This window comes from Aquarana catesbeiana, linkage group LG10 (genome assembly GCF_042186555.1).
Source record: "Aquarana catesbeiana isolate 2022-GZ linkage group LG10, ASM4218655v1, whole genome shotgun sequence".
NCBI lineage: Eukaryota > Metazoa > Chordata > Amphibia > Anura > Ranidae > Aquarana > Aquarana catesbeiana.
The window spans coordinates 4379979-4407816 of NC_133333.1; the positions used below are offsets into that span (position 1 = coordinate 4379979).

The 27838-nt window shown below is 48.3% G+C and overlaps 1 protein-coding gene across 1 annotated transcript; it reads left to right on the forward strand.

The window, feature by feature from the left end:
• EMC1 (ER membrane protein complex subunit 1) lies at positions 1–27799 on the forward strand (the record flags this gene model as incomplete). The annotated part of the gene is given in 24 exon segments (XM_073601516.1): positions 1–125; positions 1095–1160; positions 1618–1708; positions 5892–5911; positions 5914–6019; positions 7000–7126; positions 7195–7348; positions 7888–8057; positions 9779–9850; positions 9997–10044; positions 11619–11741; positions 11826–11922; positions 15476–15592; positions 18504–18703; positions 19134–19283; positions 19374–19535; positions 20274–20393; positions 20479–20616; positions 21709–21882; positions 21971–22070; positions 22073–22180; positions 22572–22656; positions 22747–22876; positions 24465–27799. Coding segments are annotated over 24 exon segments (2863 nt in total), but the record flags the coding sequence as incomplete, so codon positions are not given.
• Between the last annotated feature and the right edge of the window lie 39 nt (positions 27800–27838).

The following is a 27838-nucleotide window of genomic DNA, read 5'->3' on the forward strand; positions in this document are numbered from 1 at the left end:
GCGGCAGCAGTATGTGGGACGCCTCAGGTTTGCGGTTCTGGAATCCGGACAAGGAGCCAAGAAACTCATCGCAGCCACAGAGAAGAACGTCATCACCGCCCTGAACTCCAGGAACGGAGACATCCGTGAGTCCCACTTTCCTCCATCCTCATTGGTCTATCCCCAGCCTAAAAATTCTGCTTCAGTATTGGATGGAGTAGTGACCCCTGTCAGGTTTTTAATTCTGTGTCCCCCCCTGGGGTGATGTGTCCTTTATTTGTTTTGGTGTCACCGAAACAGGAAGTGATGGAAAATCCAACATTTTGTGTTGTCACCGGAACAGCAATAGAGGGGAAATCTTGTCTTGGTGACAACAAGAGGAGAATTCCTACAAGTTTAAAAAAAAAAAAAAAAAGAGAACCCCCCCCCCCCCAATAAAACACAGGCAGCAAAAAACACCTGGCAGGAGTTCTAAATCCCGCCAACCCCCATTCCCCCCTTTCAGGCATGTGGAAATACTCCTTCTATTATAGGGAATAGTTTATAAACAATGTTACTTTGTGTCTCTCTATCTCCCGTCTGATCAATGTTTATAAACAATGTTACTTTGTATCTTTTTATCTCCTGTCTGATCAATGTTTTTAAACAATGTTACTTTTATAAACATTGTTCAGATAGGAGTGAGAGAGAGATAACGTAACATTGTTTATAAACATTGATCAGGACAGTAGATGGAGAGGTACAAAGTAACATTGTTTTAGAGATAAACAATGTTACTTTGTATCTTCTGTCTGATCAATGTTTATAAAACAATGTTACTTTGTATCTCTCTCACTCCTGTCCTGATCAATGTTTATAAACACTGTGTCAATCAGTCTATTTTTTTTGAGGGCAGAGCTTTTCTTAGCTCCTGTATTCACACAGCAACTGTTGGCTGTCATTTTAACAGCAGGGAATTGCCAACGAGTGTGAGAGGGGCCGGCAGGGGGCAGAGTGTTCTGTGATGCTATGTACACTTCAGTGAGGTTTTCCTGGACTCGGTGTATATTCTGTCTCCACAACTGATTATGTGATGTTCCTTGAACTGACAGTGTTCTCCGTCTCTCTGTTTTCAGTGTGGCGTCACATCGATAAGGACACGTCTGAAGGTGCGATCGATGCTCTGCTGATGTATGGTCAAGGTCAGTGCCGGCACGCCTGCCACCATCTACCTTCAGGTCTACACACATGATATCGGTGGGGGGGATGGGAATGAGGAGTGGATGTGCCATCAGGACGATTGATGTGTTTTTATTCATAGACATCGATCGTAAAAGGGTTGTCTTTGCTGAAATGCTTTAAACTTTGCATTGCTGACCCACAACAGACAGATCTGACTGATTTCCTTCTGTCTTTACTAGCTGCATGCGTGTTGTAGGCCAGGGGCTTAAAACATTGAAGCCAGGCAACTGGCATTTTCCATTGTCACTGCTGTCCGTTCTGCTGATTTGGACTAAAAACACATCCCCCTCTCTCCTCATTTCCATCACATGGAGCAGGGAGGGGAGGGGGGTGTTTTGTAGTTTACAAAGGTTAGTTGGAAAAGGGAGGAGCCATTGCTATCAGTAGATTGGTTTATTGTGTCCATTATTTCCTCAGATGCCATCACTCTATCGGGTGGCCGGGTGCTCCGCTCCTGGGAGACCAACGTTGGAGGACTGAATTGGGAAGCTCTTCTAGAACCCGGCAGGTAAGGAGCCTTATAAATGGAGAAGTAGCTGCAGCCAGATACACGGGGTCATTTGAAGGGTCAGTCCTCCCAACATGGATATTTTAGCAGTAGGCGGAGTCTGGAGCTGTCACCCTCCTAGCTTCTCATATTTCTGTCTCCTTGGGTTTGGCGGGTTGCGCTCGGAGGGGTCGGGTTTGGCGGGTTGCGCTCGAGGGGGTCGGGTTTGGCGGGTTGCGCTCGGAGGGGGTCGGGTTTGGCGGGTTGCGCTCGGAGGGGGTCGGGTTTGGCGGGTTGCGCTCGGAGGGGGTCGGGTTTGGCGGGTTGCGCTCGGAGGGGGTCGGGTTTGGCGGGTTGCGCTCGGAGGGGGTCGGGTTTGGCGGGTTGCGCTCGGAGGGGGTCGGGTTTGGCGGGTTGCGCTCGGAGGGGGTCGGGTTTGGCGGGTTGCGCTCGGAGGGGGTCGGGTTTGGCGGGTTGCGCTCGGAGGGGGTCGGGTTTGGCGGGTTGCGCTCGGAGGGGGTCGGGTTTGGCGGGTTGCGCTCGGAGGGGGTCGGGTTTGGCGGGTTGCGCTCGGAGGGGTCTCGTTTTGGCGGGTTGCGCTCGGAGGGATCGGGTTTGTCGGGTTTGGCAGGTTGCGCTCGGAGGGATCGGGTTTGTCGGGTTTGGCAGGTTGCGCTCGGAGGGGGTCGGGTTTGGGGTGTTGCGCTCGGAGGGGATAGGTTTGTCGGGTTGCGCTCGGAGGGGGTCGTGTTTGGCGGGTTGCGCTCGGAGGGGTCGGGTTTGGCGGGTTGCGCTCGGAGGGGGTCGGGTTTGGCGGGTTGCGCTCGGAGGGGGTCGGGTTTGGCGGGTTTGGCGGGTTGCGCTCGGAGGGATCGGGTTTGTCGGTGTTGGCAGGTTGCGCTCGGAGGGATCGGGTTTGTCGGGTTTGGCAGGTTGCGCTCGGAGGGGGTCGGGTTTGGCGGGTTGCGCTCGGAGGGGTCTCGTTTGGCGGGTTGCGCTCGGAGGGATCGGGTTTGTCGGGTTTGGCAGGTTGCGCTCGGAGGGATCGGGTTTGTCGGGTTTGGCAGGTTGCGCTCGGAGGGGTCGGGTTTGGGGTGTTGCGCTCGGAGGGGATAGGGTTTGTCGGGTTGCGCTCGGAGGGGGTCGTGTTTGGCGGGTTGCGCTCGGAGGGGGTCGGGTTTGGCGGGTTGCGCTCGGAGGGGGTCGGGTTTGGCGGGTTGCGCTCGGAGGGGGTCGGGTTTGGCGGGTTGCGCTCGGAGGGGGTCGGGTTTGGCGGGTTGCGCTCGGAGGGGGTCGGGTTTGGCGGGTTGCGCTCGGAGGGGGTCGGGTTTGGCGGGTTGCGCTCGGAGGGGTCGGGTTTGGCGGGTTGCGCTCGGAGGGGGTCGGGTTTGGCGGGTTGCGCTCGGAGGGGGTCGGGTTTGGCGGGTTGCGCTCGGAGGGGTCTCGTTTGGCGGGTTGCGCTCGGAGGGATCGGGTTTGTCGGGTTTGGCAGGTTGCGCTCGGAGGGGGTCGGGTTTGGGGTGTTGCGCTCGGAGGGGATAGGGTTTGTCGGGTTGCGCTCGGAGGGGTCGTGTTTGGCGGGTTGCGCTCGGAGGGGGTCGGGTTGGCGGGTTGCGCTCGGAGGGGGTTCGGGTTTGGCGGGTTGCGCTCGGGAGGGGGTCGGGTTTGGCGGGTTGCGCTCGGAGGGGGTCGGGTTTGGCGGGTTGCGCTCGGAGGGGGTCGGTTTGGCGGGTTGCGCTCGGAGGGGGTCGGGTTTGGCGGGTTGCGCTCGGAGGGGTCGGGTTTGGCGGGTTGCGCTCGGAGGGGGTCGGGTTTGGCGGGTTGCGCTCGGAGGGGTCTCGTTTGGCGGGTTGCGCTCGGAGGGATCGGGTTTGTCGGGTTTGGCAGGTTGCGCTCGGAGGGGGTCGGGTTTGGGGTGTTGCGCTCGGAGGGGATAGGGTTTGTCGGGTTGCGCTCGGAGGGGGTCGTGTTTGGCGGGTTGCGCTCGGAGGGGGTCGTGTTTGGCGGGTTGCGCTCGGAGGGGGTCGGGTTTGGCGGGTTGCGCTCGGAGGGGGTCGGGTTTGGCGGGTTGCGCTCGGAGGGGGTCGGGTTTGGCGGGTTGCGCTCGGGAGGGGGTCGGGTTTGGCGGGTTGCGCTCGGAGGGGGTCGGGTTTGGCGGGTTGCGCTCGGAGGGGTCGGGTTTGGCGGGTTGCGCTCGGAGGGGGTCGGGTTTGGCGGGTTGCGCTCGGAGGGGGTCGGGTTTGGCGGGTTGCGCTCGGAGGGGGTCGGGTTTGGCGGGTTGCGCTCGGAGGGGGTCGGGTTTGGCGGGTTGCGCTCGGAGGGGGTCGGGTTTGGCGGGTTGCGCTCGGAGGGGGTCGGGTTTGGCGGGTTGCGCTCGGAGGGGGTCGGGTTTGGCGGGTTGCGCTCGGAGGGGGTCGGGTTTGGCGGGTTGCGCTCGGGAGGGGTCTCGTTTGGCGGGTTGCGCTCGGAGGATCGGGTTTGTCGGGTTTGGCAGGTTGCGCTCGGAGGGATCGGGTTTGTCGGGTTTGGCAGGTTGCGCTCGGAGGGGGTCGGGTTTGGGGTGTTGCGCTCGGAGGGGATAGGGTTTGTCGGGTTGCGCTCGGAGGGGGTCGTGTTTGGCGGGTTGCGCTCGGAGGGGGTCGGGTTTGGCGGGTTGCGCTCGGAGGGGGTCGGGTTTGGCGGGTTGCGCTCGGAGGGGGTCGGGTTTGGCGGGTTTGGCGGGTTGCGCTCGGAGGGATCGGGTTTGTCGGGTTTGGCAGGTTGCGCTCGGAGGGATCGGGTTTGTCGGGTTTGGCAGGTTGCGCTCGGAGGGGGTCGGGTTTGGCGGGTTGCGCTCGGAGGGGTCTCGTTTTGGCGGGTTGCGCTCGGAGGGATCGGGTTTGTCGGGTTTGGCAGGTTGCGCTCGGAGGGATCGGGTTTGTCGGGTTTGGCAGGTTGCGCTCGGAGGGGGTCGGGTTTGGGGTGTTGCGCTCGGAGGGGATAGGGTTTGTCGGGTTGCGCTCGGAGGGGGTCGTGTTTGGCGGGTTGCGCTCGGAGGGGGTCGGGTTTGGCGGGTTGCGCTCGGAGGGGGTCGGGTTTGGCGGGTTGCGCTCGGAGGGGGTCGGGTTTGGCGGGTTGCGCTCGGAGGGGGGTCGGGTTTGGCGGGTTGCGCTCGGAGGGGGTCGGGTTTGGCGGGTTGCGCTCGGAGGGGGTCGGGTTTGGCGGGTTGCGCTCGGAGGGGGTCGGGTTTGGCGGGTTGCGCTCGGAGGGGGTCGGGTTTGGCGGGTTGCGCTCGGAGGGGGTCGGGTTTGGCGGGTTGCGCTCGGAGGGGTCTCGTTTGGCGGGTTGCGCTCGGAGGGATCGGGTTTGTCGGGTTTGGCAGGTTGCGCTCGGAGGGGGTCGGGTTTGGGGTGTTGCGCTCGGAGGGGATAGGGTTTGTCGGTTGCGCTCGGAGGGGGTCGTGTTTGGCGGGTTGCGCTCGGAGGGGGTCGGGTTTGGCGGGTTGCGCTCGGAGGGGGTCGGGTTTGGCGGGTTGCGCTCGGAGGGGGTCGGGTTTGGCGGGTTGCGCTCGGAGGGGGTCGGGTTTGGCGGGTTGCGCTCGGAGGGGGTCGGGTTTGGCGGGTTGCGCTCGGAGGGGGTCGGGTTTGGCGGGTTGCGCTCGGAGGGGTCGGGTTTGGCGGGTTGCGCTCGGAGGGGGTCGGGTTTGGCGGGTTGCGCTCGGAGGGTCTCGTTTGGCGGGTTGCGCTCGGAGGGATCGGGTTTGTCGGGTTTGGCAGGTTGCGCTCGGAGGGGGTCGGGTTTGGGGTGTTGCGCTCGGAGGGGATAGGGTTTGTCGGGGTTGCGCTCGGAGGGGGTCGTGTTTGGCGGGTTGCGCTCGGAGGGGGTCGTGTTTGGCGGGTTGCGCTCGGAGGGGGTCGGGTTTGGCGGGTTGCGCTCGGAGGGGGTCGGGTTGGCGGGTTGCGCTCGGAGGGGGTCGGGTTTGGCGGGTTGCGCTCGGAGGGGGTCGGGTTTGGCGGGTTGCGCTCGGAGGGGGTCGGGTTTGGAGGGTTGCGCTCGGAGGGGGTCGGGTTTGGAGGGTTGCGCTCGGAGGGGGTCGGGTTTGGCAGGTTGCGCTCGGAGGGGTCGGGGGGTTTAAGATTTGTGTAATCTGTACAAGATTGCTAGAAAATATGGCAGCTTCCATCTCTTTTTTTTCCTTATAATAATTATTAATGCCTTCCTCCAGTGTTCAGGCTGTGGGGTTTGCCGCACTCAGGATGTAGCACGATACGTGGCAGTGCTGAAGAACTCTATTCTGTCCCTCCATTACCTCTCCAATGGGCACCAAAAATGGTCTGAAGTCCTCCCGGACAGGTAAGAACTTGGCAACGGCCTGCCGACTATAAAGAATCAGCTGAAAGCGGAACTAAGCCCCCCCCTCCACCTTTGTTTGATCTGCAGCTGCCATGATGCTGCACATGAGTTCCTTTATGACTCCAACCATTTGATGGTTTGACAGTCTGGTTCAGAGCACAAGCAAATGTGACAGTTGGCATTCCCATAATTCTGGGAATGTAACTGTTTTTGAAACTGTTAAATTGATGGGTTTAGTTCCACTTTAAGACTCCTTTCACATTATAGACCGCTCATTTAAGCGGCGCTTTACTGGTGCTGTGCGGGTGGAAGCAGGGCGCTTTTAACCCCAAAGAAGGGGTTAACAAGGGTTTGAAAGCGCTGCCCATTGTTTTTAATGGCGGGCGGTTTAAGAGCGATGTATACACCGCTCCCGCACTGCCCCAAAGACACTGCTTGCAGGACTTTTTCTAACTTCCTGCAAGCGCACCGCCTGTGTGAAAGCACATTCGGGTGGCGTTTTTCAGGTGCTAATTTTAGCGCTGAAAAGTGCCTTCAGTGTGAAAGGGGTCTAAAGTAACTCTGTCTCAAAAACTGTAACCTCAGAACACAGTGGTATCTGTAAAGAGGGAGTGATTGCTGACATCTTCCTCCACACGCCGGATGCGGCTCCAGTGAAGCGCAGTCACTGCTTGAAGTTTACTCTGAAATCAACATTGCAGAATTGTGGATCTCTTGTGTACTGCGCTGTGTTTGGTGGTTCCTCCCGCCAACTTCCATGTCACTCCTATCCTGTAGTCATAAGGGGTCTGTGGGAAGGGGCAGGAAGTCTAGGTATAGGGTAGCCTGTGATCTCCCCCATGTCACGGGGCTCTTGCACCAGAGATTACCCAGGATGGATTCTGCCGTGGGATAGTGGCCTTTCAGAAGACAATTTCCCTTTATCCTGAATAGGCGGGTGACCCTGTCTCTATAAAACCTTGTATGTTTTGTTCTTCTAGTGGTATGGTCCAGTACCAGCTGCTTCACTCCTCCTACAAAGGTCTGGTCCATGTGGTTGGGATCGTCCCCGGTGATCACATCCGGGTCCTGACATTCAGCCTGGAGGACGGATCCATCACAAAGCAGGTTGGTTGGAAATTGGTGTTGCTGCAGATAGAAGTCCTGTCATTTCCTGACTGTTCATGTGGTTGCAGGTCGATGTTCTCACCCCTTGGCTTCATACTCTACGTGGAACCTGCGGGGTGGTCACAGACAGCGTCCTGATCTGTGCCGACACCGCAGCCGCCTCTCTCCACACACTCCCTCTAGTGACTGCTGAGGAGACTACACAGCATCGCCTGCAGGTCAGTTATTCCATCTGTATGTTCTTATAGCTCTGACGTATACCAGAGCGCTGTACAGAGACACTGAACCATTCACATCAGTCCTCTGTACCAGAGGAGCTTGCACTCGAATGTCCCCTCCCCCACAGTCACCCACTATTACTATTATTATTATACATGTATATAGCTCTGACATATACCGCAGTGCTGTACAGAGATCACTGAGCCAATCGCATCAGTCTCTGTACCAGAGAAGCTTACACTCTAATGTCCCCTCCTCCACAGTCACACATGATGATGATTATTATACATTTATATAGCACTGACATATACCGCAGTGCTGTACATTGGTCTCTGTGTTTAGTAAAGTTTGTACACCCAGCTTGCTCTGTATGGGCACTCAGGGCAGGGTAGCCATGCCAGTCTCGGAATAGTTCATCTTGCAGTAATGTTATACATTGTTAATTGTTTAGTTTGAATTGCTGTGTATTCTGATCTCCTGTTATCTGTGCTATAATTTTTTTTTTTTTTTGTGCACATTCTTATTTTCTTTCTGTATCTCAGTCCTGGGAGTGGAAGTGGCTGATGACATCACAGAGCTCGGTATAACTACAGCTCCTCTCAGTCTGCCCGGCCCGATACTGGCCCAATTCTTCCTGCAGATCTCTCCTCGCCGTTTTCTGTTGATGCAATACAGAGATGGCGCCCTGACACCATTGCGTGACTTCTCTCATGTAAGTGCTTAACAGAGGACATTTCATATAATATTTTATTTATATATATATATATATATATATATATATATATATATATATATATATATATATATATATATATATATATATATATATATATATATATATATATAAATAATTTTTTTTTTTTTTTTTTTTTTTTTTGTGATTGTTACCTTGTCCATCCAAGGCAAAGTGACAATGTTTGTGTAAAGCCACTCCGAACTATTTTATTCTCTCCTCCCCAGCGCTCCCCCGATCATGTCTTTCTATGTAGCCACCACTAAGGATGAGCTCAGGCGTATTCACAAACCGCACGTGTAGAGCCCGCCAGGAAGTCAGCACTGCACAGCGCTAATCACAGGCAGTGAGACATTTCCCAATCTCTGCAGCCGCGAATCAGGACAAAGTCTCACTGCCTGTGATTAGTGCTGTGCAGTGCAGACTTCCTGGTGGGCTCTGAACATGGGGTGTGCAAACACGCCTGAGCTCATCCCTAGCCACCGATTCTCCGGAGATGAGGGATCATGTGACCTTCTCTTCCCATAATGCAATGCACTGCACAGGCCCAGCAGCTAATCCCTAGGCCCCCCCACCCGAGTGCTGTCACATGAGAGGTGGTCATATCACCTCTCACTCTGAGCTCCAACACCAGATATATTGGTGACAGCTGCAGGAGAACACTGAAAAGGTAGTAAACCACAAAAACAAACAAAACCATCTTCTCCCTGCAAATTAATGTCATAATGTGCTAGTATGCATTGTATACTATCACATTGTAAAAGACTTACCAGACAATAAAGCCCTCCAGCGGCGTGCTGTCACTGCTGACAGGGCTTCCTTCTTCACCTGGTCTTCCTTCTAGGTTCGCGGGCAGCTGCCCTTTGATTGGCCAAGCCGCAATGACATCACTCCCACGCAGGCGCGCAGGAGTCACGGCCCCAGCGCAGGTCTCTTTATAGACAGCACGTCGTCCATTGAGAGCGCAGTGCTCATGCGCCGGTGATGTCTGTTAGTGCACATTTAGGAGATATTTTCTGTACCTACAGGTAGGCCCTTATTACAGGCTTATCTGTAGGTTACATAGTAGGTGAGGTAAAAAAAAAGACACAAGGTATAAATGAACAAAAAAAATATAAAAAGCCTTTACTACCACTTTAAGAGGTCAGGGACAACTTTACACAGAGGTGTCTCTTTAAATGAATCCTTAAAGTGGTTGTATGCCCAAAAAAAACCAAAAACTTGTAGGGCAAAGGCATAATGAGCTAGTATGCACCGCACCGCATGCTAGCTCATTATGAAATACCTTAGATCGATCAGTGACCTTAGGGCCGCCCGGTCACCGCTGAGAGAGCTGACATGTTCCCTCTGCGTTTCTTCCGGGTTCGCAGCTCCGGCGCTGTGAGTGGCCTGAGCTGCGATGACGTCGCTCCATCGCATGCGAGCAGGACCCCTCCATTCCTGCACGATACGCCGGACCATCACTGCGCATGCGCCACTGATGTCAGCAGCTTCATGCAAGGTGACTATCTCCTAAACCATACAGATATTTATTTTAATTATAGACTTGCCTCTAGGTAAAAAAATGACCAAGCGGACAATACAAATGCTTTAATGTAGCGTTGAAGACACATGACTTTATTCCCCTTTTTTTTTTTTTCTTTTTTTTTTATGGCAGCTTATCTTTATCATTTTATTTCATTGTTTTCTCACAATTCCAGGTGTCTCTGGCGACCTTCGCATCCACAGCGGATAAATCGGTGGCGGCGGTGATGCAGTGCAAGACAGACGTGGTCAGTGCGTTGTGTGCTGATTGTTAGTCTCTGTTTGTATGTCTGGGAAGTCTCCACTTTTTGTCTTATTGTTTTTTTTTTTTTTATTTTGAGTTTATAACTTTAATGTTAATGTTCACATTGTGCTTTGTGTGTCTCTGAAGCAGAAACCGACCCCGGAGTCCGAGGCCACTGCTGGGCTCAGCTGCTCGGAGGTAGGTTTACATACTATAGATGAGCTGACATTTTCCATGTACACAAAACCTAATTAACTCATCAACTTAACCACTTCAGATCCCCCCGCCCCCCCCCCCCCAATGACCAGGCCATTTTTTGCGATACGGCACTGCGTTACTTTACCTGACAATTGCGGGGTCATGCTATGCTGTAATCAAATAAAATCTATGTCCCTTTTTTTTTTTTTTTTTTTTTTTTTTTTTATCCCCACAAATAGAGCTTTCTTTTGGTGGTATTTGATCGCTTCCTGCAGTTTTTATTTTTTGCGCTATAAACAAAAACAGAAAATTTTTGAAAACGGAAAAAAAAAAAAAACCTTTTACTTTCTGCTATAAAACAAAAAATTTGTAAAAAGTCTAATTTCTTCATCAGTTTAGGCCAATATGTATTCTGCTACATAATATTGGTAAAAAAAGAAAAATCCCAATAAGGGTATATTGATTGGTTTGCGCAAAAGCTATGGCGTCTACAAACTATGGGATAGATTTTTTTTTTTCACTAGTAATGGCGGCCATTTTTAGCGGGACTGCAACATTGCAGGAGACAAATCTGACACTAAGCAACACTTTTTGTGGACCAGTGACACCAATACAGTGATCAGTGCTTAAAAAAAAAAAGACTGTCACTGTACTAATGACTTTGGCAGGGAAGGGGTTAACAGGAGCGATCAAAGGGTTAACTGTGTTGTCTGGGAGTGCTTTCTTACTGGGTCCCGCAGCCTCCAGGGACCTGTGACATGTCCCAGAAGGTTGTGGACAAAGAAGAGCGAGGCGAACTTAAGTGAAGTGGAAGCAGGAAAACCTGCCAAAACTAGGTACCCGCTCCCCACTCCACCCTCGTAAAGAAAATTCAAATATGGCGGAGGGTGGGGTGGGGGGTGGAAGGGGAGGTCCCAGGAGGCTGCAGGACCATTCACAGGGCGCAGTGTGAAGCTGCATGGAGTCACAGCCGGCTACCCACAGTTCATGTGCTGGCACCGGGGACCCGAAGTACCGGCCTGGGTGAGGGTGGCCCTGGATCCTATGTTTGTTTAATAAAAGTCAACAGCTACAGTGTTTTTGTTTTGTTTTTTTTTTGTAGCTGATGACTTTTTTAATTATTTTGGAAACCTGGCTGAAGCTCCTCTTTAAATCTGACAACAGAGTATGTATCAGGATCCTTTCTCCTCTGTTTAGGCTCTCTCCTTATAAGTCCATGCCCACATTACCTCTTGCCCCCCCCTCCCCAATCTTAGTTCCTCCTATACCTGCCCTAACCCACATTGCCTCCCAAGAGGAGGAGGGGGGGGGGGGGGTGTTAGATGTAGGACAAAAAAACTTTACAGCAGACTTTTGGTCGACTCCCAGAAACGTTTAACGAATGCAACTTCTGTAGTTCTTTGCATTGGCTGCACAATTTGTTACATATCATGTCAATATATAGAACGCTATGTGTGCACAACTCTACTCTATCCCGGTGTCCTGCTTGTCTGCAAAAGTAAAACATTAAAATTAAAAAAAAATACAGAAAATCCCATCATGAAAACCTCAGTGAATTTGTTTTTTTGTTGCAGGAGGCGGCGTCCTGTCCCGGTCAGACATTTAGCATCAGTCTGTATATGGCAGACAGCGGGCGGAGACTTTTGGACACCACCATGACGTTCACGTTGGAGCAGAGCTGTGTGAGGCCAGACGCTGTGAGTGGAGATCTGTGCTCCTCAATCATCTTGGACCCTCTGTCATCGGCCTCTCTGCTTACTTTGTGCTTTTTTGTTTTTAAGTTATATCTACAGCTGTTCCTGAAGAAAGACGACTCGGTGGGCTATCGGGCGCTTGTGCAGACCGAGGACAACCAGCTGACATTCCTGCATCAACCAGGTGCCCGCCAACTCCAGACTGGAGAATATCTATCATTATTGCAAAATTTAGATGCACATCGCGCTGCCTCGAATGTAGCAATGTCTGAGCTTTTTGTTTTTTGAGATTTTTGTGATGTTTCTGAGATTTTTGAGACCCCTGGGCCTGAAATCCTGGGTAGCCAACCTAGAGAGATTTGCAGAAGACTGACATTTACTTCTGTAGAGGATTCTGATTTGCAATATGAACAGATGCACAGATTAGGAAGTGGTCAGCTGAGGAAGTAATTGGAAATGGAGCAGCTATTTACCATCAATCTGGCTCGCTGCACCTGTTTAGCATGACCTTTATAAAGTGCCTCGCTTCAAAAATGTCCTCTCTGTGTTCTCTTTGAAAGCTAAACTTTGACAACCATCATCTAAATGCCATTGAAAGGGTTAGTATCTAGTTTCCTGATGCGTGTGTTAACTCAGTCTTTCTTCAATAGCTTAAAGGTGTCAGAAACCATGAAATCAGGCCGAGACAGAAGTACAGTTAAATCACACTTGTTTTAATAATAAAAATAACAAACGTAGTCAAAATATAGCCAAGGTTTGGTAACCGGAACGGATAGTCAGCCAAGCCAGAAGTCAGGGATCAATGTAGCGGAACAGCAAGCAGGATCTGGAGCCAGAAGGGGGGATGTCAGCAAAGCAAGTCTTGAACAGGATCGCAGGAGAGCGTCTCCGTTTCTGTGATGTTGACTAAGGTGAAGGCAGAGCTCCTCTGGACTGGACGGCTTAAGTAGGCAGGACTGACGAGCAGGATATCATCAACAGCTGAGTAACTGTGGGGAGAGATAGGAGCTGACAATTAGCCGACGGCTGAGAAGCCAGCTCAGAGGGAAGGGCTGAGCTCAGCCCTTACAAAGGGGTAAGTTCACCAACTTACACAGAACGCTCTCCTCACCCCCAACTACCCCCCCCCCCCCCAGTCCTGTTGACCTGGTGCACGGCGATCTCCCGATATTAGCCCTCGTATAGCCACCTCACCGGTCCGGGGGCTTAGAAATCCCTTTGGCGTAATCTCCTAGACGTATCTCGTCAGGAGGAATGTATAGGAGCATTCAAATTGGTTGGCGCTGTGACATGTGCAGCACTGACCAATCAGGACCCGCATAGTCGTCCTGTCACTGCGGCGACAAGAGAAAGCCGCGGGGGATTTCAAATCCCCCTACTGGTAAATCGGCTGTATGATCTATCAGAAGGGGAGATCGCTGCACTCCAGGTTAGAGGGACCAGGTGCGATGGGGGAGGGGGTCCAGTGTAAGATCACCTTACAGATTTTCTGTAAAAGTGAAGCTAAAGTTTAATCTGCCTATTATTTGCTTGGTTCTCCTTCTGCCACATATCGATATTCCAATCCAGTTTTGTTTTAAAGAAAACTGATTTTTTCATTTTTTATTCTTATACATACCTTATTTTAACTAGGGTTGCACCGATACTAATACCGAGTATTTGCTCAAGTATTGGTACTCGTGCAAATGCAACGATACCTGAAACCAATACTTTCAGGCTCGGCTCTTTGTGCTGGTAAAGTGCATAAGTGCTAGAGGATTACATTCACTAAGTGGCCAAAATGACTTGGGTAATCCAAAAAAAAAAATACCAAAAAGGACAATTCCACAAACATCCATGTTAAGATAAGCTCACAACACGCTATACAAGTGTGAGGAAGTAAATGATAGTCAATGCAGATAAGGATGATAGTGGCCAACCATCTGTAGAATAGACACCCGGGCTTGTGCCTCCACCACCCAAGGAAAGGGGTAGGTATCTCTTACTGGTAGAGGGAGAGTATCGCCCCTCCAGGTGGGTCAGATCAAAGTAAAAGGCATCTCCTTCAGTCTAGAAGTCCAGGTGGTGGCAATGCTGTAGCAGTTAGACATCAAAGAAATCCTGGACAGCCGCACTCCAAAAATATTTGCCTTTATTCAATAAAGTGTCATCCAAAATACAGGTCACAGCAGAGTGGAACAAAGCTTACGCGTTTTGCACTACACAGAGTGCAAAACGCGTAAGCTTTGTCCCACTCTGCTGTGATTTGTATTTTGGATGACACTTTATTGAATAAAGGCAAATATTTTTGGAGTGCGGCTGTCCAGGATTTCTTTGATTTCTAACTATCTCTTACCGGTAGATGTGGACAGCGGCGGTGAGTCAAACGAGCATGGAATGGAAACAGGATCTCGAACCGCAGTCTCCAGAAATCTAAGCGACACCCACAAATCTCTCATCCATTAACCGATTGGAAACAGACTCATAAAAAAGGAGAAGGCTTCCACATGGTTTAGGTCAAAAATATATTTGTGGGTTTATTTAAAAAGTACTAGCATCATAACGATGTGTACAATAAAAACAATGGGGGTTATGTACTAAAGGAAAATCCACTTTGCACTACAAGTGCGCTGCCAGTGCACTTGGGAGTGCAGTCACCGTATTTCTGAGGGGGACATGCAAGGAAACTAAAAAACAGAATTATAGCTTGCATATGACTGGATGATAAAATCAGCAGAGCTTCCCCTCATTTCAGATCTTCCCTTTGAATCTACAGCAACTGCACTTCCAAGTGCACTTGTAGGGCAGAGTGGATTTGCCTTTCGTAAATCAACCCCAGTGTGATCACAAAGTAATATGGACAGGTGCAATGTGCGGAACTGGCAAGCGGTAAGCTGATGCGTTTCGCCTTAAGGGACTTCAACTGGGGTATTTTGCCTACATGCACAACTTTCAGTGCTGCACTTTTCTTACATATACCCTATTTTAAGCCCAGTGATGTCATCACTTGGGTCTCTGTGCAATGCAGGCAGATCATGGCTGGTGGGAGGGGCCAGCAGGGTGCTGTACAAAGCTTTCTGAAAGCATCACAGCCCCCGGCCTCTACTCCTCTCAAGGGGCTGATGTAAGTAGTGGGCGGGCTCTTGGGAGGAATTATGCAAATATTAGGATGCCTCCATGGGTGGCTCTCAATCTGAAGAGTGGGGCGTTTCTAAGCAAACTACATTTGCATACAGTCCACCTGTGACAATGAGCCTCCAAAACTGAAATCCAATGAAATGAAAGGGGCGGGATGGGGAGGAAGGCCTAGATCAGTGATGGCGAACCTTGGCACCCCAGTTGTTCTGGAACTACAATTCCCATGATTCTCATGCACTCTGCAGTGTAGTTGAACATCATAGGAGATGTAGTTTCAAAACATCTGGGGTTCCAAGGTTCACCATCGCTGGCCTAGATGATGCTGGGTGTGTCCCCCCCCCTCCCCAGCCAGGAAATGGGGCGGGGCTCTATCTGACTTGCAGCTTCTAATGCACATGGTGAGAAGCTCACAGTGTGCACTAAAATCAGAGGAAGCCAATCCAGGAGAGGAGCCGCTACACCTGTGCAAGACTGAAGGGAAGGCGGAGATCAGTTTTATTTGTACTTTCCTATTGTTCATTATTTATCTTACTTTATATTTATTTATTTTATTTTTTTCTAATTAATTTATTCCCCTCTTTTCCTTTTTTGTTTCCCTGTTCCTTCCATTCCTCTTCCAGGAAAGATCTTGTGGCTGAGAGAAGAGTCTCTGGCAGATGTTGTGACAATGGAAATGGTGGATTTGCCTCTCACGGGGGCTCAGGCTGAGCTAGAGGGGGAGTTTGGCAAGAAAGCCGGTATGTGGTGTGAGGTTGGGGGGGATGGGGAGATCTCGCTGTCTGCGCTCACACGCTACTCTGTATTATTTTTTTTTTTTAATGCTTTTCCTTTTTGCTTTCTCTGCTGCCTGGATCCAGCCATACAAGGTAACCCTGAGACCTGTCTGTTGTCTTATTGCTTCGTTCGTCAGAGAATTTTATATATGATTGTATGTTCTATGTATGGGTCAGTTCCTTCCCATCACCCCACAGATGGGAGAGTTGGAGAAGTCTTCTGCAGTCAAGGAACAGGCTAGATGGCACGGGCAGCAATATATATACAGAAGTTCCAATCTTTTACCATTTTTTTTACTTAAAATATAAAGGGGTGGACTTGGGGTACCTGGGGGGGGCTACCAGAGAAGAGAAAAAGGGCCACAGTAGACGACTGCCTGTGAATTTATTGTTGCTGAAGGGCCCTTTCATGAACATCGGAGCACAGAGGTTGGCAGGCCAGGGTCACAGAGGGGCGGGCCAGGCTGTGTAATTGACAGGGTAGCGAGGCTGTTATTACAGCATTTGGATAGCAATAACCTCATTAAAATTGCTATACAGAGCCTTCAATCAGCCCCCACTCGTCATTTTTAAAATTGAAGTATCTTTTTTTTTTATTCTATTCATACTTGCCTAAGTGGATGTTGCATCTGTCCCCCGGCGCCTCTACACTGGGAACCGAGCGATCAAACACTGCAGATCGCTCAGTTCTCACTGCTTCCCGAGGTGAGAGCTGCTGACTGTCAGTCACGGCACCCTGCTCAACCCCCCCCACTGGAGCGCTGGGCTGTGGAGGGGGTGGAGAGACTGAGCTGGGTGTCGGTCCAGGGATCTAGGCAGAGCCTGACTCCATGGTCGTGATGACGCAGAGCCTGGACCGACTTCTGTGACATTAGCAGAGAGTGGACTTCAGCCCGCTCCTGGCTGAAAACGGGTCACAGGAGTGCAAAACAAACTTCACTCCTGTGATCCATAGACGTACAGCCAAACGAGCTTTGGCTGTTTTTCCCCCTACATATATGAGGGCCACCGCTTCTGGTGAGCCAGTTCACTCCTGATGGTGTCACTGGGGTCAAGGCAGGCCATATATTATGCAGTTTTCTTTCCTTCAGCCATGGGTAAAAGAAAAGAAAGTTGCTCGACTACCCCATCAACAGTCAGTGTTTGATGGGGTAATCCCTCCTGCTCCCCTACATATAATGATCACTGCTGCCGGTTATAGCCAGTGGCAGTGATTGTACGAAAAACAGTACAACTAGCCTATCTATCGATTGACTTCAGTAAACCAGCCTGCCCATAGATGGATCACAATTCGTCAGGTTCCTGCTGAGCCAGCCACATTCTGATTCCCCTATGGATGACTTTAACCACTTGACCTTCGGAAAAAATTTTTTAGCCGCCCACCCAATAACCCCCCACGTTGTCTTCTTTTCTTCTTTTTTTTTTTTTTTTCTTCTCACACATTGAGCTTTCTTTTGGTGGTATTTGATCACCTCTGCGTTCATTTTTTTGCACAATAAACAAACAAAAAAAAAGACCAACAATTTTGACAAAAAAAACAAAACCATATATTTTTTACTTTCTGATATAAAACATCCAAAAAAAAAAAGTGAAAAAAAAAATCTATTTCTTTATCAATTTAGACCATTATGTATTCTACTACAAAAAACCCCCCAATACGTGTATATTAATTGGTTTGCGCAAACGTTATAGCGTCTACAAACTATGGGGGATATATAAATATTTATTTAATTTTTTTTACTAGTGATGGCAGCAAACGGTGACTTATAGCAGAACTGCAATTTTGCGGCGGACATCCTGACACTTTTTGAGAACCAGTGACACTAATACAGTGATCAGTGCTAAAAAAAAATGCACTGTCACTGCACTAATGACACTGGCTGGGAAGGGGGTAACATCAGGGGCGATCAAAGGTTAACTGTGTGCCTAGCCAGTGTTTTACTACAGTGGGGGGGGGGGGGGGTGCTTTCACTAGGGGAAGACATGGATCCATGTCCCTGCTTTGCAGAGACTCTGGATCCATGCCTTCCTCCTGTCAGAACGGCGATCTGCCTTGTTTTCCATAGGCCAATAGAAACCTGACAAATGTAGTAATCCTTCCTCTTTTACTAAATAAGTGTGTTAATCGGAGAGGGATCGTGTCATTTCCTGTCTCTGCAACACTTTTTCATTGTGAAAGGAATAAGAGGAACACAGGTGGCAATTAAAACATGACAAGGGTTATAACCAGCTCTCTGTACAAAACAGTTTTGGCTGGAGTTGGAAAAGGAAAGCCGTCTGTCCGCATGAAGAGACTTTACTGGGCGAGTAAAGACTAAGAGACTCTTCAATAAGCTTTTATAGGCTCCACTCATTGCCTTTAAGATCAGAAGAACACAGATACTTTTCTCCGGTCTCTGGATTGACGTCTTATCTTTCATCACACCTAGAAAAAAAACAGCTGATAGCACACCGCAATGTCCATCCTTTGTAAAACTTGATTATTCCAGGACATCTGCAAGAACCCTGGCCTGGGACCTCCACACTGACGCGTTTCACCCACACTTGGCTTAAATATAGAGAGAGCCCAGTGTGGGGGGAAAAGTGTCAGAGGAGGACGTCCCAGCGGGTATCCCCCTTCCGTCCACCTCTGTTCCACCCTTCCACCTCTGTACCCCCCTATCCACGTTCACCTCTGTATCCCATGTCTACCTCTGTACCCCCCTGTCCACCTCTGTATCCCCCCATCTACGTTCACCTCTTTTCCCCTCTCCACCTCTGTACCCCCATCCACGTTCACCTCTGTATCCTTCCATCCACCTCTGTACCCCCCGTCTCACCTCCGTCCACCTCTGTGTCTTGTGCGAAGACCCCCCTTTCTCTCTTCCCTCTACAGATGGACTCCTGGGGATGGTGCTGAAGCGTCTGTCCTCACAGTTGATCTTGCTGCAGTCCTGGAGCGTCCACCTGTGGAAGATGTTCTGTGATGCCAGAAAGCCACGAAGCCAGATCCGCAGCGAGATCAATATTGACACTCTAGCCAGGGATGAGTTCAACCTGCAGAAGATGATGGTCCTGGTCACAGCCTCTGGCAAGGTGAGGGGGGGGGTTTGTGGAGGAGTTGGTGACTTCCTGTTCCGTGTTCACTGTGACCTTAGATTAGTGCTTTGGGATCCCAGCTCAGGCTGTTAGTGCCCTGTAGGATGGTTGCCACTGAAAATGGTAAGGGTGCAGGCTGGGGATCGGTGCATCTAGGCCCAGAGATTGTAGGCAAAGGGAGAGGAGGTTTCCCGGCTGTGGCACACCTCACCCATCCATGTAGTAGACAGATAAAAGGGACCTCAACTCAGTCCATCAAGGACACGCCCCCAACGCCTTTCGCCCCACACTGGGGCTATCAGTGGCACCAAATATAGCTTTGTGAATGGTAACCAGAACACAGAGAGGGAGAATCTCTGAAAACAGAGCAGATTACATGCCGTGTGAACTTTGCTGGTCTAATAGGCTGTTCATTGTCTGTCTGCAGCTCTTTGGCATTGAAAGTGGCACAGGAAGCATCTTGTGGAAGTTCTACCTCCCCGGTGTTCGTCCAGGAGCCTCCTTTAATTTGCTTGTACAGAGGACAACGGCCCACTTCCCTTACCCCCCTCAGTGCACCCTGCTGGTGAAGGACAAGGTGGGTACTTGTTTATGACTGTCATCCAGGCTGTATTATCGTGAACTATTTATTTGAAGATGGAGAATTATCCTTTTTTTTATGTTCTAGGAGACGGCGATGACCTCCCTTTACGTCTTCAACCCGATATTTGGGAAACTAAGCCAGATGGCTCCTCCTTCTCTGCAGCGCCCCATTCTACAGTCTTTGCTCCTCCCAGTTATGGACCACGACTACGCCAAAGTTCTTCTTTTATTGGATGGCCAGCACAAGGTGGGGCTGAGCCAGGGATACGCTTGTAATCTTACCTTATTGTAATTGTAAATGTTGTGTGGTGTGTGTGTGGATATAGATAGAAAAAAAAAAAAATATATATATATATATATATAGATATATATATATATATATATATATATATCTATATATATATATATATATATATATATATCTATAGATATTTATATTTATTATTTTTTTCTTATTAAAATAATTAATATGTCATACTTGCCTGTTCTGTGTAATGGTTTTGCTCCTTTTCTCGGGTTCCCTGCTGGCACTCTTGCTCCGCCCTCCACTGCTGAGTGCCCTATAGCAATGCGTTTGCCATGGGGGGCACTCGTGCTTGCTCCCTCCTGAGCCCCGCTTTGTGTGTCCATTGACTCCAGTGTTTGATTGTGATTGACTCCCAGAAGCCTGCCCCCCGCCCCCCCCCGCCCGTGTTTTCTGAAAGGGCTCTTGGGAGATGTAGTTCAGAGGAAAATGAGAACTGAGGGCCCAGCAAGTATTTTGCAAGCCTGATGCTGTCATAGGGAGTAATAAAAGCTCTTTTTCACCAAGGATAACAGTAATCCTGGGACAATCTGGGTCACGCCTGGACATACAGTTTACATATTTGCAAACAGGGCTGAGCGGTCCTCCTTGATTTTTCCCTTTTTTTTTTTTTTTTTTCTCTTATGATGTTTATTTGTCACCCCATTGATCTAACCCCCCCCCCCCCCCTCGTTTCTCCAGGTCATTCCATTCCCGGCCACAAAGTATGTCCTGCAGCAGTTACAGGAGCTCTCCTCCACCGTCTTCTTCTTCCTGATAGATGCTGAGAGAGGGAAACTGACTGGGCTGCGCCTGCACAAGGTGAAGAGTCACACAATTCCTGATTTTCTGTTCTAGTTCTGCTCATTTGTATTCTTCTTCCTGACTGTAAGTGTGCTTTTTGCAGGATCTGAGCACAGAGGAGATGTGGGAGCTCGTACTGCCTTCAGAACTGCAGAGGATCACCACTGTGAAGGGGAAACGTTCCAATGAGCACGTCCACTCGCAGGGGAGAGTCATGGGTGACCGAAGTGTTCTGTACAAGGTAAAGTCGCGATCCGTGTCCTAGACTGACAATGCTGCGTTAAAATCTCATGTTTTTATCAGCCCTTGTCCTCGTGAAATATGTCCTCATTTGTTAAAAATACTCATAAAAAAGATACTCGCAGGATTAGAAGAAGAAAAGGCTTATAGAGCCCACAGTCGGGCTAAACCAGGCATGATCAAGCAAAGGATTTTAGCCTTCACACGCGTCTCCAAACGCTGACCCCATCCAGCGATGTGTAATTTTGTGTTTCTGGGGTCGTGCCCCCTTTATCGGAGCCTGTCAGGTAGTACGCCAGCATAGGCTTAATGTTGTTCCCTAATCTTCACACACCAATACAAAGTTCCCACCACTAGTTGCTAGGAGACTGGCAGCGCCCAGGGCCGCTGATAGGGGGTTACCGCCAAGCCTCCTGCAGGGGGTCCCGGACAGCAGGGGAATAGATGAGGTGGGACAAAAGGACAACGCACTGTGTCTCTCCCTCCAGCAGCTGAAAGCCAGTTTCTCCCGCTCGCTTTCAGCTGCCGGAGGGAGCGACAGACAACAGACACAGTGCATCATTCTGTAGTTGTCCTCCCATCCGGCTGCACTGATTTTTTTTTTTTTTTTTTTTTTATGCGAGGGGGGTGGTGGCCCTGTCAGCAGGTAGCCTGTACAGGGCCCGTTATTTCTAATGGCAACCCAGCATAATATCATCTTTTTTATGTTCTACAGTAAAATTGTATGTACATTTTTAATTTTTTTTTTATTCCTTGCATTAAAATTTAAAAGTGTATTTTTTTTCCCCCCCAAAAATTACATTTTGAATAACTGCTGCGCAAATACCATGTGACATAAAAAAAAATTGCAAAACCTACCAATTTATTCTTTAGAGCCTTTGCTTTAAAACAATATATAATGGGGGTTCAAAGTAATTTTTCTAGCAAAATATACTGATAGTTACATGTGAACAAAAATTGCCAGAAAAGGCCGGGTCTGGAGGGAAATTGCCAGAAAAGGCCGGGTCTGGAGGGAACATTGGGCTTTCTTTGTAAGTAGCCGGTATTAATCGTCTGCTTTTTCCCATTTGTTTTATTTATTTTTTTTTTTTAGTACCTGAACCCCAACTTGTTGGCACTTGTGACAGAGAGTACAGACACTCACCCTGACCGCTGCTTCATCGGAATCTATCTCATTGATGGCGTTACCGGACGCATCATTCACTCCTCCGTGCAGAGGAAAGCCAGAGGCCCCGTCAACATTGTCCACTCCGAGAACTGGGTGGTGGTAAGTCTGGAATGCCGTCTTATCTCCATCCTGCTATATGCCCTTCTCCCTCTCCACTGCTCCACTCGACCTTTCGTCTCTCCCGCAGTACCAGTACTGGAACAGCAAGGCGCGCCGGAACGAGCTGACCGTCTTAGAAATCTACGAAGGCACCGAGCAGTACAACAGCACCAACTTCAGCTCCCTGGATCGCCGCACCTCCCGCACGTCCTGCAGCAGTCCTACATCTTCCCTCCGCCACTACGGGCCATGGAGGCGACCATCACCGAACGCGGCATAACCAGTCGCCATATCCTCAGTGAGTAGATGCTGCTTTATTGCTTCAAAAGAAATGTAAAGATCAATTCTTAATTTATATCTGAAGCTAAAACTTCTTTTTTTTTTTTTACATTTTGGAGAGTAAAAAAGTTTCGTGCAAACCCTTCTCAAGTTTATTTTATTTTTTTTGGCTCCCTTTTGGGGAGATTACTATTCACTTCTTGTCCTAAAGATACAGCAGGAAGTGAAATCTCTCCAAAGTGAAGGAAATCCCCTCTTGTCACCAGAACAAGTGTCCCCATTAGATGATTTCACTTTTTTATTTTTCTGTTCTGGTGACAATGGTAAATGTTGGGAAATTCTTTCTATCCTACTGATCACCAGGACTGAGAAGAAGACTGGCTGTACTAACATTTTATTTGTATCCACAGTTGGACTCCCAACTGGAGCGATTTTTTCTCTTCCCAAGGCCATACTGGACCCCCGCCGGCCTGAGTTCCCTACAGAATACACAAGGTTAGACCTGTGGGCAGTGGTTTATTAGATTGGCGTACCTAGAGAAAGCCACGTTTTATATAATGTGTATTTTGCTTTTCTGTCTGACAGAGAAGAGAATTTGATCCCCTACACACCCGACATTCAGATTCACGCTGAGCGCTTTATCAATTACAACCAGACCGTGTCCCGGATGAAAGGAATCTACACTGCCCCATCGGGCCTGGAGTCCACATGCCTGGTGAGCAACCCACATCTGTCCATTGTCCTGTACCTGCCCAATATGAATCTTCCTACCTGCTCCTGTGGTTATCCTTTTACCAAGTTTGACTTTCCCTTCCAATTCCAGTGGCCAGTCATTCAATGTGACTTTCCCTATGGCTGTCCGTTCACCCAATCTGACTTTCTCTTCCTATGGTTGTCCATTCACCCAATCTGACACTCTTCCTATGGTTGTCCATTCACCCAATCTGGCTCTCTCTTTCTATGGCTGTCCATTCATTCAGACTAACTCTCTCTTCCTATGATTGTCCAATTACCCAATCTGACCCTCTTTCTATGATTGTCCTTTCATTGAAGTAGAATAATAACATATTGAACCAGGCAGGACCTCAGTGATGCAGGTTTATTAACAGCTGGGAACATACAGGTTTATGTTCAAAGTATTACAAGATACAGGTCTAATTTTATACAGTTTCTTACAATACAAGCATATTAGGTACAACATGATTGGTTGCTAAGATCTACGTCAATGTAACTAACCATAAATCTGACACTTGCCATACAACCAGACAAACGTATTAATTTCCAGAATTCCTACGTGTGTGTTAAAATGATTTATAACTGTTTTTGTCTATGGCTTTACCCATTAAAATACTTGTGTAGAGACAATATGGCACCCGGTCATGTTAAATCAAACCCTCCTTGTCCTGATAAGACTTCACCAACTCAAGGATAACAGATTTATGACTTTGGTAAAATGAACTTGCAATAACCCCACCTTATGTGTTATATGTCCTACATTTTTTAACTAGACAATCCTATATGTATGTATTCGTATATTGGTTTCACAAAAAAGTACTGTATTATATATATAACACACACACACACACATCAGTGTTCTTAATCAATGTGTTTTAATGAGGGCACAAGCAGACCTTTTTGACCCTGTCAAACTAAATTAAAGTACATAACTTTCCCATATTCCACATAATTATTTTAAAACCACCAGTATAGGATGTTTTTATCACTTATTCTTGACAATGATTATTATCTTTAAGGAATATTATCTTATCAGGCTGTAGTTCAACTGCTGTCAAAGTGTTTCTCTTCTAATTAGTGAACTTAAACTAAAAATGAACTATCCTAATACACTTTTTCACCCAGTAAACTTGTGACTGTCTTATAAAAAAATACCAGCATGAAGCAGAGAGGTCATCTAAAGTTCAACATTTACAAATGAAGACTTTCTCTATATTTATGGAATAACATAGAATACATTAATAAAGATTAATAACTATTGCTTTACTATTGAATAATCGTATTGATAAGACCACTACTGTATAATAATAATTATATTATCTATAAAACATATGCAAATTAATATGAATAAGATAAAATATATTGATTTAATATGAAATTTTACTAAATCATCCAGTGTGACTCTCTTTCTATGGCTGTCCATTCAGACTAACCCTCTCTTTTCTATGGTTGTCTATTCATCCAATCAGACTCTTTCTATGGTTGTCCATCCACAGAATCTGACTGTTTCTCTTCCTATGGTTGTCCATTCATCCAGGCTGACTTTCTCTATTTTTTTTCCCTGGCAGGTTGTGGCCTACGGACTGGACATCTACCAGACTCGCGTCTACCCCTCCAAGCAATTCGATGTGCTGAAGGACGACTATGACTACATCCTCATCAGCGGCGTTCTCATCGGCCTCGTCTTTGCCACCATGATCACCAAAAGATTGGCTCAGGTCAAACTTCTGAACCGTGCCTGGCGATGAGACCACAGACACTTCAGCGATCTTTGGAAACTTAAAGGAGGGCTCCACCCAGTACCAATATTTTTTTACTTTACTTAATCACATGCCGGCTTCCTGTATCTCCTCATCAAGGTGCCCCATCCACCCGGCTTCTGCAGTCCTCGCAAAACGAAAACATTACCACTGAGGGGGTGCAAAATTTGCCACCGTAAGCGTAAAAGTTTTCGAGAAGCCGGCAGGTGATTAAATCTTTTGGCAGCCCACCCAAAATATCAAATATATTTATGTTGGGTAGACCCCTCCTTTCTTCCATTCATCCTCTCTGATCGTAGGGGAAGATACGTAAGCGATCGGCGTATAGGGAGATACTTGAATGATTCTGCGGAGGTGTCACCTCTAATCTGGTCCACACTGCACTGGTTTTAGTGATCTTTATTGGTTGTGTGAATGATGGGTGTGTGTGATCTGTGTTGTATTCCTACAAAAGGAGATGTCTTAGGCCTTGTACACACGGGCGTCATTTTGCTTGGGTACAGCAAGCTTTTGCAAACCTTTTACTGAAGGCTTCAAAAAGGTTTCTTGCAGCTATCTTCTTTTCTCCACGACTTCAATTTCCATCAATGCCCAGTCTTCCCCATTCGTACTGTCATTGGGCCACCTCTCGCAGCTACTCAATTTCTCTGCCATCAGTAATTTTTTTTGTGTGTGTGTGTGTATATGATTGTAAGGTCTGGCCGCAGTCACTGTACTGCTAGTCATGAGCATTCTATGAAAGAACACATCTCTGGCATCCCTTTAGATGTGAATCCCTGCTGCCACTGTGTATTGCAGACTTTAGCTCTGCAATCTACTGAATCTGTTGCTTGATTACATTCTAATAGGCAAGAGACGGTATTATATGTGTACATTACACTAGCTTTAACTACACATCTTAATGTGACAACAGCTGCTAACAGATGTCAGCTGCAGTATTTCAAATTTGAATTTCTGAGTAATTTTAGCAATAAACTGAGTGAATATAAATAAATAAATATAGTATATTGACATCTGTGATGTTGTTTGGATGTTTTAATTTTAAAAGCCTAAAGGTTTAGCGCTGAGCAGTGCGGGGTGTACCAACATGGACTCTGTCACCTTCCTACTGCTGGGTGTCCCAACATGGTCTCTGCCACCTTCCTACTGCTGGGTGTACCAACATGGCCTCCGCCACCTTCCTACTGCTGGGTGTCCCAACATATCCTCTGCCACCTTCCTACTGCTGGGTGTACCAACATGGCCTCCGCCACCTTCCTACTGCTGGGTGTGCCAACATATCCTCTGCCACCTTCCTACTGCTGAGTGTCCCAACATATCCTCTGCCACCTTCCTACTGCTGGGTGTGCCAACATATCCTCTGCCACCTTCCTACTGCTGGGTGTGCCAACATATCCTCTGCCACCTTCCTACTGCTGGGTGTCCCAACATATCCTCTGCCACCTTCCTACTGCTGGGTGTACCAACATGGCCTCCGCCACCTTCCTACTGCTGCCGCCCAGCTTTTTTTAAAATGTAACATCCAAACAGCATCACAGATGTCAATATACTATATTTATTTATATACGCTCACTTCATTGCTAAAAATACTGTGAAATTCAAGATGTAGCTGGGTGTAGTAAGATGTCCGCCGCCGCACTCTTCTTACTGCAAGTGTTCTGTCAGATTAGAAAACCTAGTAGCGGTGGAACGAATGCGCAGCTGATGGAACGTCACTTCCATTACCTAATCTGATGGGTTCGCTATTCTAACAGAACACCGTCTGTACTGTCTTATTGCAGAAACCAACCCCTCTCCTGCTTCCTCTTGCAGTGCTGCCAGCTTCTCCTCTTTCTCCTTCAGGTTTCGCTGCAAGGGGATTGGTTCTAGCACATTCGACCCTTCCATCTGCTGTCCAGGCCCCCCTGTGTGCCCCCCCCCGCCTACTTCTCTCCTGCTGACAGCTGCTACAGGCACACAGGGGAATGGTTCAAGATAGAGTGTAGGGGAAGGGCCAGTAAGTAGATAATTTATTGGCCCCTTCCTTTTCTGAATCAACACAGTAAGTGATTCGGTACCAATCACTCCTGTGTCCATTCATCACTGAAGCATAGTAAACTGTGTATTTTACTATGCTTTGGTTTGTGAATGAACAAGAAGCCTCATAGTGCTAATAATTCATTCATCTGTGCAGCTGAGGCGGCAGAGAAAGGGACTGATAAATCTAGGTCCTCAGTCGCTGTATTGGCCCCCCCCCCCATCCTCGTGATTTCTAACAGCAGCCCTGGCTGGGAGCGCCCGTTCTTGGCACAGCTACGTCTGCAGTGTAATACGCAAATATGTGGCCGCTTAGTGCCAAGGCCCCACCCGCCGAGAGCCCACACATTTGGGTACAGTCGGTGTGAAAGGGTTACACTTAGTAAGTAATTCAGAATTTACCACTTCACTGAGACATCCCCCTCCTCCCTCCACCTGTGTGAATGTCATTTACTATACGGTATTCAGAATTTCAGTTGAAATTTGCCCCTAATTTATGTAGTTTTGATTTTTTTTTTTTTTTGTCTCCCTTTTTTTTTTTTTTTGTCTCCCTTTTTTTTTTTTTTTTTTTTTTTTTTTAAATTAAAGTGGAACTAAACTGTATCTGAGCCCCAGAAACCTGAAAACGCAATTTCTTCGTTTTTTAAAAATTTTCTCTATTCAAAGTAAACCCCTCCCATGTGTCTTTTATTTTGTTGAGGAATCACTTTGAAAAACACCCTCCCGGCATTTCTAGCGGTGGCCATCTTGAGTAAGGGCAGATGATTCAAGTAGCTTTTGACTTCCTGGAATCCATCTTCCCTTAGCTCATGCAGGAAGGGTGTGCTTAGCTGAGAAAAATGAAGACTCCTGGGATGTATGACATCATTGTGGCCTAGGCCAGGAAGTAACTGAAGAACGTAAAAAAAAAAAAGTATAAAAGAAGAAAATATAATTTCCCTTCCTATGTATTTACTAATGGGAGCAGCAGAAGAATTATAAGCGGATAATGTGAATGAAGAAAGTTTTTAGTTCCACTTTAATAACTGAGAAGACTTTTTATGTTCAGTATTTATCATCCAGAAGTTGGATCAGATTTTCCGAATGACCTAATAAAGAAGAAACCAATAAAACGATTTAAAGGGCCAGTTCAGATCTCTGTGTTGTCATTTACTTGCAGGGCGCTG